Here is a 17,222-nt window from a genome sequence, read left to right as displayed (position 1 = left end):
GCACTTATATTTATATTCATACTCACAATTACAATAATTCAACTTCTATTTATTACATTACGAAGAATATATCTTTTTTTTTTTAAAAAAAAAAAAAAAAATACTTAACAATTTTCTCATTACAAAGTTAAAAATAATAAAAATGAAGTTATACGAACCTATATAAATTGAGCCGAACTTAAATTTATACAAGCCTAAATTTTTTGTTCTAGCTCTATTCGTTTAATAAACAAATCGATCCTAAGCCGAGCTAATCCGAGTATATTCACAAGTAGCTTTGCTCGCTTACAACTCTAACTGCTACATCTAACAGTATATATGTAATACCACAAACTTTAAATCTTGATCATACTATCAATTTATTTGAAATTGAGAGAATCTTAATCCTCCCAACTCCTACGCTTACGCTTGTACACTATTATACTTACGGAATGGGTTTTTGAAGATCAACTAAGAAAATTTTCAACAGATGCTCTAAAACTTTTATATTATGTATATTTAGTTAATATGAGACAAAAATCACCTCCAACAGCATGTCTTCAATTTATGTAAATCACATTTTTACTAGAGTGATTGCCAACGTTTGAGCAATAGCCGTAACAAAATTGTCAAATATTTTATTCATTCTTCCTTTATTTTATCTTTTCTCTCATTCTCAACAAAACCGCATTTGAAAAAAAATATGACCGTTTGAAACTTTGAGTGTTGATAAGAATATATATATATATATATATTCCAAAAAGTACGTTTGAGCATTTGCTATGGGGCAGCGGGCAGCCCAAGTCATGGTCCCATGGGCCATACAGTGGTCCGTGAAATTGATATCCACTAGCAAGATGATAAGGTTTTTTTTTTTTTTTTTGTAAGAAAAGGGTTACGTTTGTTTATTTCTAATTTGAGAGGAAAAAAAGAGTGGACGATTTCTTATCATTTATATTATTTTTGCATTGTTAGAGAAATAATCAGCTCCAAAGACACGTGGGCCTAAGGTAGTATCGGGGTTGAGCCCATCGAGTTGACCCGGCCAGATTAGACTTAAGTACAAGACCATCTATTATTTCCAAAAAGCCGCATATCTCGAATATATCAAGATAGACTTCTATCCCATCAAATATGAGATAAGGTATCTAATAGAATGACATTAGCTAAAGAGAGAGAGTGTCATATCCAATTTGGACTCTACTACCCAATTTGAATTCTATGAAGATAAGATTAAAGATTATGTGACTTAGGACTCAGACTCCTAATTAGATTATGCTTCAAGCACTCTAGTAGTTTCATAACTGTGAACTGTGAGTCTATAAATAAGATTACTACGTCAGGAATTTTTAACAGGCAGATTTTCTAAGCTCTAAGATTATTGATACTCTCCATAAAATGAATAATTTGAACTGACTTAGGCATCGGAGTGGGGGTATGGTCGGCACCCCAACGAGCCGTTTATTATTTTGTAAATTACGAGGAGAGCGAATATCAAGGAAGACAATGAATCACAAGACAACACGTCACCGTACCAAAAACTGTAACAACATGCATTGTTTTAGTTTGTTTTGAATATATTATTTTCATATTAACCGATTTAGGGGAATGAATGTTCCGGTTCATTGAATGCATCAAAAGTTCATTGAATGCTTTCAAGTAACCAAGGCAATCTTGAGAGTAGACTCACATACATGGGCCCGGTTTGGCAATTCACTTCTTTTTTTTTTTTTTATTTGAAAAAAAGAAAAAAGTCAAAAGAATTTATTTCATCACATTAGCAAACAATTTTTTTTGACCTTTCACTCATAAAAAATTAAAAAACACATTTTACCTTTACATCAGATTAACCTATTTCTTTCTCATTTATCCTCTCGAAAACATTTGCAAAACACATCATGTATGAAATGGTTATTGAAAAGAAAAATGCTATTTTTACACAATTTCAACAAATATTAGAGAATAGACTCTAAAAGACGTAATTTTTTTTTTTTTTTTTTTTATTTTTCATACTAGTATCTGTTAAAGTGTCCCATATTGCTAAGAGATCCGTCTTGTAGACTTTATAAGTCATAAATACCTCTCCTCTCTCAATGCGTTTTTTGAGAGTGAATAAGGCCCATAGACTTTTACATGGTATCAGAGCAAGTTCCTTGTTTGGCCAAAGATGTCACACGTGAGGTGGCGTGATAAAGTGTCCCACATTGTTAAGAGATCTTTCTTTTGAAAGTGAGTAAGGCCTATAAACTTTTTCAGTATTCGTAGATGTAACAGACGTAAGGTTTATAAAAGGGCACTGAAATTTATCGAAAGGAAAAAACAAAAAAGTTGAATGAATGTGAAAAAGGGAATGAATGGTCCAGTTCACTGAATGTACCAAAAGTTCATTTCATGCTTTCACGGACCACGGGATGCATGGGACTTGGGCTGCCCACCGAGCAAAAACTCAAACGTACTTCTTTGGATCGTATATATACATTCACAAGGTTCTCATGACCTCAAAAAGAGTTGGCAAGTCGTGCTCGTACGTTGTGTTTGAGTTGTGTTAAGCTATGATTATAAAACTATATATATAAAAATTAATCATAATTCGATTCATTTAATTAAATAGGTTAAACTCATTAATCTTAACTTTTTAATTTTTGTATTGTGTTCATATCGAGTTCGCGAGTCTATCTTGTCAAAAATTGCCTGTCATTATATCGTATATCGGGTTTAGTTCGTGTCGAAATATGTGTATAAAACTATATAGGTCAACTATAATTTGACCTATTTAATTAAACGAATTAGACTCCTCAACTATAACCTTTTTAATTTCGTATTGAGATCGTATCGAGTTTTTGTATTGTGTCAAAAATTACCAATCTTACTTCAAATTGAGGAAGAATCAGATTCAATCTCCATGCTTATAACCAACTTACGTATATGGATTCTCTCCAGTTCATTTGAAGTGGAGACTGGAGAGTATCCGATCAATGTAATGTGAAGAGCAAAATTACCTTTTTAAATTTTTTTTTAAATTGAATGAGGAAAAAAGCTACAGGAGATGATCTTCCACACTTCTAAATGAAAGAGAAAATAGGAGATCCTACGAGAATGCTTCTAAAAACAAAATTGGAAGCGGCCCGCTTAGCTAAACAATATGCACAACAATTTGCAGTATAAGACACTTTTCAAAAAAATTTAGCTTTGGAAGGAGGATAAAACTAAACTATTATCATAAATACAATTTGCAAAAGGCCAAGAAGTAAAAAGCGAGGGATTGTTGATGGCAACAAATACTAGAAGAGCATCACCCTAAAAAAAAAACAGTTTTCCACAACCAGAAGAAGCAACCAATCGAGAAGCCAAAATGGCAGCAAAAGCTTTGCCAATAAACGCATCAGTGGAAACCAATTTCTGAGTAACAGCTTGAATGATATTGCCTTGCTCATCGTTGAGCACAGTCGCAGCAACAGCAAAAGTTCCACGGCAACATCGAAATTTGCCTTGAAGCATCCAAAGAGAAGGAAGAGCTGCATAACACCAAGCCTCACGTACAATGCAAGTCCAAAGGGAAAGAAATCTGCTTAATATATAGCTTTCTCATGGGAAGGCTGAATTCTATCATGAATAAGTTTATTCCTTGCCATCCAAATAAAGTCCAAAGTGAGAGAAGCAAAAAGTTAAAATTTCCTAACATCAGAATTAGGAATGCCAAGCAAGACCGCAGGAGAAATAATAGCAAGAATCCAATCAGAGATATGTATGTAAACCAAACCCAAATAATAAATCAATTTCCTAAAATAGTCACGGTTCTTGTTCTTGTAAACTTTATAAGGCTCAAATTCATATTTACCAAGGAAAAAAAAAGAATAGAACAAGAAGCTAAATGATTGTATTATAATTAAAGTATATAAGTTGTTACTAAACTAAAGATTAAGAATAATCATTCCATTCTACCGCATTTTATTTTTAAAAATAGCTATTTATTTTCTTAATGAAATAGTTATTCTGCAAACCAAATAATGCCTTGGTATTGTTGCCGGATGAATGTAATCATTTTTAATTGTGTTCATATGGACTTTCTTGCTTTCCGGGATTGGGGCTTTAGATTTTGTAGGTCAAAGGTGCCATGGTGGCCACCAATTACTTTTAGTTGGTGAGAGTTCTAGGCTTGATTCCCCTTAACGAACCCAAGCCCAAAGAGTTGCCCATCCAATGCGTGACACTTGAGCAGCAACCAAAAGTTCCCCCAACACTTCCTAATTAATCCAGGAATTTGTTGTAGTGCTTCATTTTTGTCCAAATCAGTTTTTAAAAATCGAATGAAAAATTTATAATGTGTATTGCCAGATCAAGATCCCTTACAATTTTAAATAAATTTGAAATTCTCAAATTATGTAAATTTAGGTCGTTTCATGCATCAAACGGCATGAAAAATGCTACATATTAAAAATGTAACAGGTTAACAATGAGAATTGAGTATATTTTTATCATGTTTTTACACTTTATGTCGTATAAAAGTTTTGAGCAAAAAACTGTCTTTAGTAAAGAATAAGAGTCTTTAAAAGTGAAGAAAAAAAAGCCTTTTGGAATGATTTTTTTTTTTAGTTGCCTCGATAACATATTAACATGTCATATCTTTAATATGTAGCATTTTTCATGTCATTTGATGTAAAAAAATGGCTTGAATTTACATAATTTGAAAATTTCAAATTTCTTTAAAATTTTAGAAGATCTTAATCCGTATTGCATACGATGATTAGTATTATAAAATAAATATATTACACTGGATAGTTGTTTAAAAGGGAAAATTACACTTAGCCTCCTCATACTTGCACCAAAATGAAATATCCCCTCAAATTTTAAAAAGTTGCAATTGACCCCCCCCCCCCCCCCCCCAATCTAACTCTTCCAACAATTTTTTTAAAAAAATAACAGTAATCTAACGGCATAATTGTATTTTCACAATAAAAATACTCTTATATCACATTATTTTTTTATTAAAAAAAAAAAAATCTAAAAAAGAAACCATTGTGGGAATAAACCCATGGCCAGGGATTTTTTTTTTTTCGTTTTTAATCTAAGGGCATAATTGTATTTTTAACAGTAATGATAGGAGTATAATGAACATTTGACCAATTTTCAAACAGGTTTAACAAAAATGAAAAACTTTACTTACCCATGAACGTACTACCAAGCAATTTTCAATGTCCCCTTAAAACTTTATTGTGGGTTCTAATCTTTCAACACCTTTCAATTACCCTGCTACCATTTTAATTTTTAGTTAAAAACTTTTATATATATGGGTGTTTTCAGTGTGAATATTAATTCTACCTTTGTTGACTTTCCATCTACTAAGAACATTGTTTGTGCTTTATTTCATATCTGGGAAACACATGTTTTGAATTAAACCACTGATCGAATATTGTTCGTGCTTTGGGATGAAACCACTGTGAAACGTACCCATCAGATGAGAGGTTGGGAGGAGGAACACAGTGGTCAGCCGTATGGTTGGCCGCCGAGATAAAGCCATAGAGGAGGATCGGTGGCCGAGCACCGTGCTGGGTGCTCGGCTGCAGGCCTCATTTGATGCTCAGATCATAGGGCCATGAGTTGTGCTGAAGTGCTAGAAAGCAACTTGCATGTTATCCATCGTTTTATGGAGCAATTAGCCCTTTGTTTAACTGTCGTCAAAGAAGAAAGCAGTGATCGCCGACTGGATGTTTGGCTAATAGATGGCGACGATCGAGAAGGGCTAGTGGCTGGTCAGCCGCTCGCTCGTGTCAACGCTCAATCAACGCTTATACGAGCGCCCGTGCTATTGTCGCTTGTTCGAATTCCCCATCGACCGGCCATGGCGGCGCACCAGCTTCTTGACGTCGTCTAGCCGTCTAGGCATTCACCGATGGTGGCTAGCTGGTTGGGTGCCATCACCAATGCTGCTGTGAATGGTCAGTTCCTTATAGTCTAAGACTCAAACTTGTTACAATCATGCACGTACATATTTGGATACAGTAAAAAGGTTTTTAAATGTTATACCAATGTTACCACTTCTATTTGTTATTTTCTTTTCTTTTCTTTTCTTTTTTTCAAAAGAAAAAATAAATAAATATTTACGGAGTAGCAAGTTGATGTTGCAGCTCCTTCAACGTAAGGTTGTATAATATTCTGTCAAGCTTCCACTTGAACAATTTTGGATCAGGATTTCTTACGATTTTAAAAAAAAATTGAAATTCTCAAATTATATGAATTTAAGTCATTTTATAATCGAATGGCATAAAAAATGCTACATATTAAAAATGTGACATATTAACAATCGGATCCCCTACAATTTCAAAAAAAAAAATTAAGATTCTCAAATTATGTGAATTTAGGTTGTTTTAGTTTCATGCATCGAACGGCATGAAAAATGCTACATATTAAAAATGTAACATGTTAACAATTATAATTGAGTATATTTTTATAATGTTCTTACACTTTATGTCGTATAAAAGCTTTGAGCAAAAATCTGTATTTTGGTTTAGTAAAGAAGAAGTGTCTCTTCAAAAGTGAAAAAAAAACCTTTTGGAATATATATATTTTTTTTTTGGTTGCCTCGATAACATGTCATATTTTTAATATGCAACATTTTTCACGTCATTCGATGTAAAAAACGGCTTGAATTCACATAATTTAAAAATCTCAAATTTCTTTAAAATTGTAGAGGATCCTAATTACCGAACAATTTCTCCCGTAAGCTCATATACCTTTATGACTCTTGAGTAATGATTCACCACCACTCAAAAATACAACTTTTCACCACCTTGTCTATATGGCAAGATAATCCCCTCTACCTTTTGAGTTTTTTTATTTATTTTTAAGTGAATGAATACCTTGCCACATAAACAATATAGTAAAAAATGATATCTTTTTGAATAGTGTTATAAATCATTACTCATAACTCTTTGCCCACGTGAACGTGTCAGTTGATACGAATTTCTCTGCGAGGAATGTATACTCTTTGCTCATTCAACATATTTCAGTTGAATTATTCATGAAATTGCTATTTCAAGGTGATTCCGCTGACAATATCAGAAAACAAAATTACAACTAGAACAATATATTTAGAACAACCGGAACAAAATTACTTTATATATATATATATAAATATATATATATATATATAGTCACAAATTTCTTACAAACAAATGGATTGGTAGGAATTTCTGTCCAAAGTAAAATGGGTTGAATATTTAGAATTTTTTTGGATAAAGATCATTTTCAAAGAAAGAAATTGTAGATTATCAAATTATGTGAATTCAGTCTGTTTCTTGCATCGAAGTAAAAAATACTAACATGTTACCGAGATGAGAATTAAGTATATTTCTATGGGTTTTATATATGTTGCAAAAAAACTTTGATAAAAGAATATATTTTTTGGTTCATTAAAAAAGAAGCATATCTTTAAAAGTGAAGAAAACACTTTTTGAAAGGAAATTTTTATTTTTATTTTTTTTTACATGTCCACACAAGAAGGGGAGGGGGATTCGAACAAGCTAGTAACCTCCACTTCATGTCACATTTTTAATAAATAACATTTTTTAAACCGTTCTATATATGAAAAAAAAAAAATTGGCTTAAATTCACCTAATTTCAAAATCCACCGTTTCTATAAAATGACAATGAATTGAGATCCATTATTTTCACTATTGGTCGAGGCTAGGGATGTAAATAAACCAGTCCATTCGACAACCCGCTCGGTTTAGCCCGATTCGAACTCGAGCTCAATACTGTAAAAACTCGATCGTTACTATAGAAACCCGCTAGATTAGTAATGATGCATACCCGACTTGCTCGACAAAACTCGATAGGAGCTTGCGAGCTCACCTCGTTTACAACTCGACTGGATGCTCGCCCGGCTCATTAGTCCGACTCGTTAGCTCGTTCATATCTTTTATATATATATTAGTAAATAGTAAATATAGTATAATATATATATATAGTATTACATATTAATTATAATACTTTGATAACAATATTTAGTATGTTAAATTTGCATATTAAGTTATTAATAGTTAGCATATAACAATATAACAATATTAAATAGTTAGCGCATATATATATACATATATATCACATCACATATGGTTAACAATAGTTATATATTATACTTATATTATAATTACTTAGTTATATTGAATATATTAGATTTACTACTTGCATTGTTCACATTATGCATATACTATAGTTTATACTCTCCAGTTATATATAATAACATATTGTTAATTTGTTAATTATAGATTATAGTTATGTACTATATTTTATAATATATATGTCTTATATAATTACATATTATATATTTATGTTATTAATGGGATTTGATTCCTACACAACACCACTACAACAAGTGCACAACACCCCCTCACATGGGGATGGGCCCCACACAATTTATACTCGCCCGAATTTTAAACGAGCCAAGCTTGAACATGCAATTTATAACTCGGATTGAATTCGAGCTTGACTATTTAGGCTCGACTCATAAATGGGCCAGCTTTGAAATCTTCAAACTTGGCTCGGCTCGATTACATCCCTAGTCGAAGCTATCCTTTTTTCTTTTTCTTTTTTTTAATTTTTTTTTTTATTTTTAAACGAGAAGCATGTGCACCATCAATTACTAAACAAAGCCATAAGGCATTACGTAGATAGATAAGGGGTACAAGCCACCCCTACATCCATAGTCAGAAACAAGCCTGACAAATTTTTGTAAATATAGTATAATATATATATATATATTATTAAATAGTAAATATAGTATAATATATATAGTATTACATATTAATTATAATACTTTGATAACAGTATTTAGTATGTTAAATTTACATATTAAGTTATTAATAGTTAGCATATAACAATATTAAATAGTTAGCGCATATATATATATAAACACATATATCACATCACACATGGCTAACAATAGTTATATATTATAATTATATTATAGTTACTTAGTTATATTGAATAAATTAGACTTACTACTTGCATTGTTCACATTATACATATACCATAGTTTATACTCTCTAGTTATATATAATAACATATTGTTAATTTGTTAATTATAAATTATAGTTATGTACTATATTTTATAATATATGTCTTATATAGTTACGTATTATATATTTATGTTATTAATAAATACATAGAGGTTATTCATAAACTTGGGCTTGAATTCTGCTTTGATCACTCATTGAAAAATTTAATAGTATACATCGAGTTCTAGTTGAGCCGAGCTTGTCGAGTAACCCGGCTCGGCTCGAATGTCATTTTTAACGAACTTGAACTTGAGCTCGAGCTCGCCCGAATTTTAAACGAGCCAAGCTTGAACATGCAATTTATAACTCGGATTGAATTCGAGCTTGACTATTTAGGCTCGACTCATAAATAGGCCAGCTTTGAAATCTTCAAACTTGGCTCGGCTCGATTACATCCCTAGTCGGGGCTGTCCTTTTTTTTCTTTTTCTTTTTTTTTTTTTAACGAGAAGCATGTGCACCATCAATTACTAAACAAAGTCATAAGGCATTACATAGATAGATAAGGGGTACAAGCCACCCCTACATCCATAGTCAGAAACAAGCCTGACAAAGCAGCTGCCTAAGCAATACACAAATATTACAAAAACACCGTTTAGAGTCTCTCTTTACAAATAAGTCCAGTAAATATTTATGTATTACAAAGACACACTGTGAATCACAAAGAAAACTAGAGAAACGCGTGAACACGGCTAGGAAACGCGTATTACAAAGTCTAGGTGACGACAATGAACACGGCTAGGAAATGCGTGTCTTGAGAAAACTAATGGAGAAACGTAGATTTGATGAAGGATACTGTGGCTCATTTGGAAATCCACCATAGACACAAGGAGGACGGCCGATCTCCAAAACCGACGCTAAACATGAAGCCTTCCTGTCATAACACAAGGAAAAAGAAAAAACAACAAAAGCAAAACTCCTCAACTCATAAGGATTAGAAGACAAAACCTTCAACGGAGACAAGCCTAGGAGGAACAAACTCCCTGCCTTAATGGCGGGAGAAGAAAACCTACACTCTAATGATAAAAACCATGGAGGGGCAAAAAAGCCTCCTAAGAAGCTAGGAGGACCAAAAGATCGGGAGGAGGGAAGCGAGAACCTCCTTCTCCTGACGAGAAACACTATTCACCAAAGGACTTTCTCACTTTAGAAGAGACCTCTCGGTCGTTTTTCTTGCTTGGTCGGGGCTGTCCTAATCGCCCAACTATATTAAGGAAAAAGAGGGATCGGCATTAAATGTTGAAGCGGAAGGGTAAATGTCGTCCCCAACACATTACCGGAGTCGATCAAGAGGGTGCTTAATTGGCAGGCAAAATTGGCATGGTCCAAGTTTTACCGTGACCTCCAAAACCATGGCGCTCCACACAAATTACAAAAATTGGGACTAATTTAATGTCATGCACGTGGCACCGACAATAATCAGCTCAGCCTCAAGGGTGGGTTTGAATTTGAAACGTCAGAATTAATTTCATTTTCGCAAAGTCAGAGTGACTTTAGAAAACAGTAATGCCTCATTAATCAATTCTCATCCCACTATTTGGTTGAGTTGATGTGACAATATTCATTAGCTATTGTATTAGTCTTTACTAAAAAAAATAAAAAAGTTTAAGAGCCGATGGACGTTATTGTATCAATCTAATTGGATGTGCGTTGAGTATTCGGAATTATTCTTTCTAGTAATACTATTTAATATACTATTATACGACTGTCATACAATTGAGATGAAATAATATGATAGTGAAAATCGGCAGGATCATCTAGAGCTTGTAGAAAGAAAAAAAATTAAATGCTGATTTCACTGTCACGTTAACTCAATTTATCTTTTTTGAAGACATATAGTAGATTGTTTTACGAATACTATATAATTGAAATAATTGATTAGTATCAATTTAAAAACTGATTTTTACTATCACGTTATCGGTCCTAAATAATACATACTAAAGCCATACTCTTCTAGAAATTATTGAAAGATTGCATGGTCAAACAAAAAGGAAAACTTAAAAAAGTCATTAAATTAAAAAAAAAAAAAAAAAAAAAAAAAAAAAAAAAAAGAAAGAAAAAGTAAATAAGTAAGACAATAGACTAGGTCCCTTTATCTTGAGAAACAAGAAAGAAGCCCAACATGGTCAGAAAGAAGAGTAAAGCCCAATATAGTAGTGTAAATAGAAATAACAAAGAAAATAAACAAAAAGCACAAAAAGGAGGTCGTAGAAAGTCAAGCTATTTTGGGCCGCCACCAACTTCATAATAAATAAATAAACCCTTCAACAGCAAAAGTCCTCTGTATTGCTTACTCAGAGGGTTTGTTTGCGTGTCTGAGTTTTTTTCTTCATCTGACTCCTCCTGTGTCTGTCAGTCTTTACGTGTTGGGTCGCCATGGGAAGAGCTCCATGTTGTGACAAAGCTAACGTGAAGCGAGGGCCATGGTCTCCAGAAGAAGATGCAACTCTCAAGAGCTATCTTGAGACTCACGGCACTGGTGGAAATTGGATGGCTTTGCCCGGAAAAGCTGGTCTCTCTCTCTCTCTCTCTCTCTGCGATTATTCTTTTATGCTACTCATTTCAATAAAATGTGCTTGATGTTTCTCACTTCTCGATCTCTTTCAACTCAAAAGAGGAAGATCATGAAAGTAAGAGGTTTTCTTTGTTTTAATGCCAATTTGTTTTCTGCTTTTTAACTCAAAATTAAAAGGTAGTCATGAAATGAGACCATGAGCTGCTTATTTGGTTTTTATCTCATGACGGGTTTATATATATTCAACTCAGAAGTGGAATAATAAATGTAAGGTTGTAAATTTAACAATAGGAGTTCATGTTCTTCATTTCTGCAATTTCAGATCAAAATAAAAGAAAATAAAAAACAAGAAAGACATCTTTTTTGTAAGCTTTTAAGCTAATTTGTCCAATTAATACCTCCATTTCCTCAATTTCCTTAATTTTCGTTGTTTTCCATCATCTTCCATTGCCTTTCAATTTCCCAAAATAAATTTCTATCGCCAAATATTAATGTTTCTAATGAAATACCTAGCTCTCTTTTTATTTATTTATTTATTTATTGTTGCTATGTCAGTCTCAGCTAACAAGTCATTTAATTACTATATATCTCAATTTACAGGCCTGAGGAGATGTGGTAAAAGTTGCCGTTTACGATGGCTTAATTATCTTAGACCAGACATCAAGCATGGAGGTTTTACTGAAGAGGAAGACAACATTATTTTCACCCTCTACTGCCAAATGGGCAGCAGGTAAATAAGTTCATATATAATTAACAGTTCTAATTGTATATTTTGTTACTTTCATATATATTTTGCCACTTGTGATGCTGGTTAGATGGTCTGTGATTGCATCTAAACTACCTGGAAGAACAGACAATGATGTGAAGAACTATTGGAACACCAAATTGAAGAAGAAGTTATGGGCAGGAAATGTGAGCGACACAACAAAGAGTGACAAAATCTCTGCCAATCAGAATCCCAACCTTCTTGGCTCAACACCCTCACTGCATTGTGTCTCAAAAGCTGAAACTCATAGTTTTGGTATTTCAGCTCTCCAAACTCAAAATCCTGCTGATGTTGCTTCTGGGTTAATGTCTGCAAATTCTCACGGCCTGAATTCAGATCCAATTCAGTTATATTGCTCCGGGCTGATAGATGTTTTGGAATTTGGTTCAAGTTCAAAGAACATTTGCATTGTTTCATCGTCTCAAGAAAACTTGGGCATCTCAAATTTGCAGTGTCTCCCAGTGGCTGGAAATGACGAGGTCGAAGATTCCGAGGTTTTAATGGATTTTGGCTTCGGATCTCCTTATGGTGTTGGCAATGGCCTATGTTTTCAAGAGAAAGCTAGTGGAGCTGCTCCACCTTGCTATCCAAATTTGGCTGATTTGACACATGCTGATATTAAGCCACAAGGACTTGATCGAAGTGTTATAGACCAATATTGAAAAGAGAAAAAGGCCAAGAAAAAGCTCGTGAAAGTTTCTCTTCAAAATATTGCAATTAAACACAGATGTACATAGCAATTAATTAAGTCGAGTTTGAGGAGCATGTAATTTAAATCAAATTTGTAAGTAAATGAGTAAGAGCAGAAACAATTGAATTTGTTTTTGTGTTGTGTGTTACGATTGTAAGTGTTTTTTTTTTGCATTAAATATAATCTTAATCACGTTTACATATGTAAGCTATCTTTGGTACTCTTTTCTTGCCGGCCGGTTTTTAACAATAAGTTTTACTTAAAGTTTATATCATTTATGTTATGATCCTATGTGTCCACATGGATTAAGTCTAATCTAAACCTTCCCTTGCAAATTTGTTTTCAATGTAAGTTCTACCTAAAATTTGTATCATTTGGTATTAGAGACAGACTCCACGTCGGGTATGAAATCGGATGCGCGCAGCTTATCGATCAATATATAGGATTGAATGGGTAATATATGATTTTTTGTCGAGTTACGAAATGGGCGACTTATAAGCTGGATTAAAATATTTTGATATTATGTATAGGCATAATATGAAGTCATTAAATACTGATAAATTAGTAAATCAGTAACCGTCGGCTGCAAAAAGTAATATGTTACGATCTTAATTGTCGGTTTTTAAGAATATTAAGTCTAATACTAATTAACCTAATGGATATAATGCTCCTTGGTGTGTTGGGAGGGGAGGGTTGGTCCAAGGACATTGGCACGGTGGGGTCATGGAGATTTGGTTTATTTACTTTGTCTAAGGGCGATGGACATGAACGTCAGGAGATGCCATCAGTGTGTCTGCCTATTTCTTGCTGGCCACTGATCACGAAAGTTGCATGGAGCTCTGGCTAATTCAAAGCTCAACATTACAAATACATCCATCAAACATAAATAACCATAAAAGATTCCCACTCTCTCTCTTTCTCTGCTAGTCTGCTTCATAATGATATTTGAATAGTCACAACACAACTATTCATCTTTTTCGGTATCCGGTCTATAAACTTAACTCATTTGAAATTAGGAAACATTATCTTCATTGTGATATTTCACTATTTGTATTGGAAAAACTTAACTTTTATCTTTTATCATTTTTATAATTAAGTATTCAAATTTTAAAAAATGTTAATTTGGGTATTCATATTTCAACTTCAACCCTCGGGTACAATTTTCTGTAAAATTCTATCAAAATTTTAAAAAAAAAGAAAAAAAAAATTGTAAGGATTAGGTGTTGGTTAGAATTTAACGGAATTTACAAAAATACCTATGCCTAAATCTTTGAAAAGTTTTATAAATTTTTTTTTAATTAAAAAAAAAAACATTGGTGTTTTGAAAATTTTGATAGAATTTAACGGAAAATTCTAATGAATGGTTGAAATTGAAAAAAAAAAAAAAAATTGAAAGATGAATACCCTAAATTTATATTTTTTTTTTTAAGTTTTAGTACTTAATTGTAAAAGTGACAAAAGATCAGAAATTATAAGTGAAGTTTTGTTTATAAACTGTGTTAAGAAAAAATTCTTTCAATCTAATCTGAGAATTAAAAATGTATATAAGAATTATATGCATTTTAAACACATATCAGTTTATTAGACGGGACTGGAAGAATTTCTTTCGACTCAATTTAGAAGAAAAGTTTGTCGATTCCTAGATGTAATTATACTCGTATATTCATCATCACAAGTTGTCTGCCTATTCTTCATCAACTTTAACGTTGAGATACTGTTGGTGATATTTCTTTTGCTGTATGGTTCCCACTCATTAAGAATATGTGTTGATCGAATGGAAACATGTTATGAAGAAACAAGGTTTTTTCCTTTCAAACTCACGAGAAATTTTGTGTGTGTGAGACGTAGCATCAATTGTTAATGGTTTTTACATGTGATGATGCTTGTAGTCAAAAGTATCACTTGGAATGTATGATTAAACTTTTTTTATCATTTCCATAATTCCACCAAAGAAATAGAGAGTCCACCAAAGAAATAGAGAGTCTGCGTCCACTGTAGTACCACCGTTTCAGTGGTTGGGCCCGAAACTAGTCACCTAGATTCTAGTAGAATGGCCGGAACTGTAACGGGCTGGATGGAGAGCAGTTGGACAACCGCAGAACCACTGGTTGACCTGAAGCAGACTGGATGGGCAGCGTGGCTGATGACACGAAATGGTCGGGCATGTAACGCCAGAAACAGACGAATTTTGCAAAGGGATTTGCTGGTGTGTTTGGATTGATCTGGGTTGATTTTAATTTGGATTTTTGATTGGTATGTTGTTGCTGAACTCGTTTGGGTGTGATTGAGTTGGAATGGTCGTGCTGTAACAGTACAAAAAAGAAAGGCCGCGACTAAGATGTTCGACAGACTCTCTGAGAAGCAGTGGGTGGAGAGGAAGAACAGCGTTGGTTGTTTTAGGTTTTTGATACCATATAGAGTTTCATAGTAAACTGGAAAACATAAAAAGAAGAATAATACTAAAAGGAAAACTCGTCATCTTCTTGATTCTTCTCAAAATTGATGTGACTTTTACGATCATCATTAAATGTGTGACAAATCACTATTAGATTTTGATCGAATGATAATTTTAAGTTACATCAATTTTTGAAGGATTTAAGAAGGATCCGGCATCCGGGTCCTCCTTATAGCATTATTGTTTTTTTTAATATTTGATTTGATTACAAAGCTCTATTTATAAAGCTTTAAAGGTGATTAGAATAATTTCAAATACAAGAATTTTTACCCTTATCAAAGCAATTCTGACTTCATGTAGGCGAGTTGCAACCTACAATAAGATAGTCATAGATACTAAAAGTCTTACATTGGTTTTTAACTCAGCGGTGAGACTATACTATATAAGTGATTTTAGAGAGCGTTCCAATTTAACTATTCATTTTAAAGTGATAACGCAGATATGACTAATGTATTTTTCAGATGTTTACACCGTAACTAGACGACAAAACAACTAAAAGATTGCCGAAGAACTCCCCTCCACTACCCAACTGTTGGGACAATATTGATTATGAAAGGTCATGTGAGGTGAGGGCAAAAGGTTTGCCCAATACGATTTACATAGTTTGGCCTGAAGTCAGGACCACAGTCATCCTGACACAAGCTTCCCTCTTCTGTGAACTTTCCTCAATACCATAATAATATCATTAATTAGCATTAATAAATTGTGAGAGGCCCATGCTTAATTAATTGATTACTTGACTAAATATTGTCATAGATATTTTATTCCAGCAGTTCATAAGGATTTTGTTGAAATAAATAATCCAAAGCCATGCAGGCCCAGGGTTGGAAAATAGGGGTTTCTTAATTGAGCGATGCCTTGAATGAATAGAATCAAAGGACTCCCAAGCTGGGCAGACATTTTGTTTTCTCTCATGTTTGCACATTGGCCTGTAGACTTTTGCATCATAATTGTCCTCCTTCCAGTTCTTTGTGGCATTACGTGCGGATGAAGATTCCTTTCTTGCAGACCACTATATCAACACAATAAGACAAACACGGCCTTGCTTATAGAAAGACTAAATTGCCTCTTAAAAGTTAAAAGCACTCACTTTTATTTTGGCCAATTTTTTTTTTATATATATATATATAAGCTCTTTATCCTGTTAGAGCACTTAAAATGAACTCTATTTGTTAGGGATAAAATCAACCCTAGAGACACGTGGATCCAATGACATCTCGGAGTTATGTCTCGGCTACTTGTTCCGCGTGGTTCCATCCAGTGAAGGGAAGGTCGTTTAGGTCCGAAGACATCTCGGAGATATGACGATGTCTCGGTCTTAACATTCCAGGTTACGGTATATAAAATATCCCGTGATCTCCCAGCCAAGATGGAGTGAACATATCTCGGATATTTGTGCCTCGGAGTAATAACACCTCGGTATGATATCGAGTCGGTGCGGTATCTTCTCGGGGTGATATCCATTGGATGAGTCAACATCTCAGAGTATAAACATCTCGGACTTACACAACCCTGTTATGGTGAGGATATATCCCGAGATCTCCAGGTAAGAGCGGAAACGTCTCGGATATCATCACCTCGGAGGTCAGCTGAAATGTGCTACAGTCTCCTAAGAAGGTGCCATCCGCCATACCCGTCTCAGAATTCGATAAGGATAGAATCCCAGGAGATCAGGGATAAACTACAGATCCATGATTTATGGGATAAGATGGTTATTGACATGGAATCGAATTTAAAGAAGTACAAACGCAACCAACTGCGGATT

At 33.6% G+C, this 17,222-nt stretch overlaps 1 protein-coding gene across 1 annotated transcript; it reads left to right on the top strand.

Moving 5' to 3' along the window:
* Positions 1–11,328: 11,328 nt before the first annotated feature.
* LOC133866823 (transcription repressor MYB6-like) lies at positions 11,329–13,156 on the top strand. Its single transcript, XM_062303475.1, has 3 exons — positions 11,329–11,542; positions 12,146–12,275; positions 12,361–13,156. Exons 1-3 carry the CDS (start codon positions 11,407–11,409, stop codon positions 12,971–12,973), a joined length of 879 nt encoding a protein of 292 aa, XP_062159459.1. The 5' UTR covers positions 11,329–11,406; the 3' UTR covers positions 12,974–13,156.
* The last annotated feature ends 4,066 nt before the right edge of the window (positions 13,157–17,222 follow it).

This window comes from Alnus glutinosa, chromosome 4, assembly GCF_958979055.1.
Source record: "Alnus glutinosa chromosome 4, dhAlnGlut1.1, whole genome shotgun sequence".
In the NCBI taxonomy this organism is placed as follows: domain Eukaryota; kingdom Viridiplantae; phylum Streptophyta; class Magnoliopsida; order Fagales; family Betulaceae; genus Alnus; species Alnus glutinosa.
The sequence above is the reverse complement of the archived record's forward strand: the minus strand, read 5'-3'. Positions and strand labels throughout refer to the sequence as shown.

Bases quoted from the DNA above. Each gene is read 5' to 3' on its own strand.
- LOC133866823 (XM_062303475.1), top strand. From the start codon at position 11,407: ATGGGAAGAGCTCCATGTTGTGACAAAGCTAACGTGAAGCGAGGGCCA. The intron at 11,543-12,145 runs GTCTCTCTCTCT...CTCAATTTACAG, and splicing joins GGCTTTGCCCGGAAAAGCTG to GCCTGAGGAGATGTGGTAAA. The intron at 12,276-12,360 runs GTAAATAAGTTC...GATGCTGGTTAG, and splicing joins TACTGCCAAATGGGCAGCAG to ATGGTCTGTGATTGCATCTA.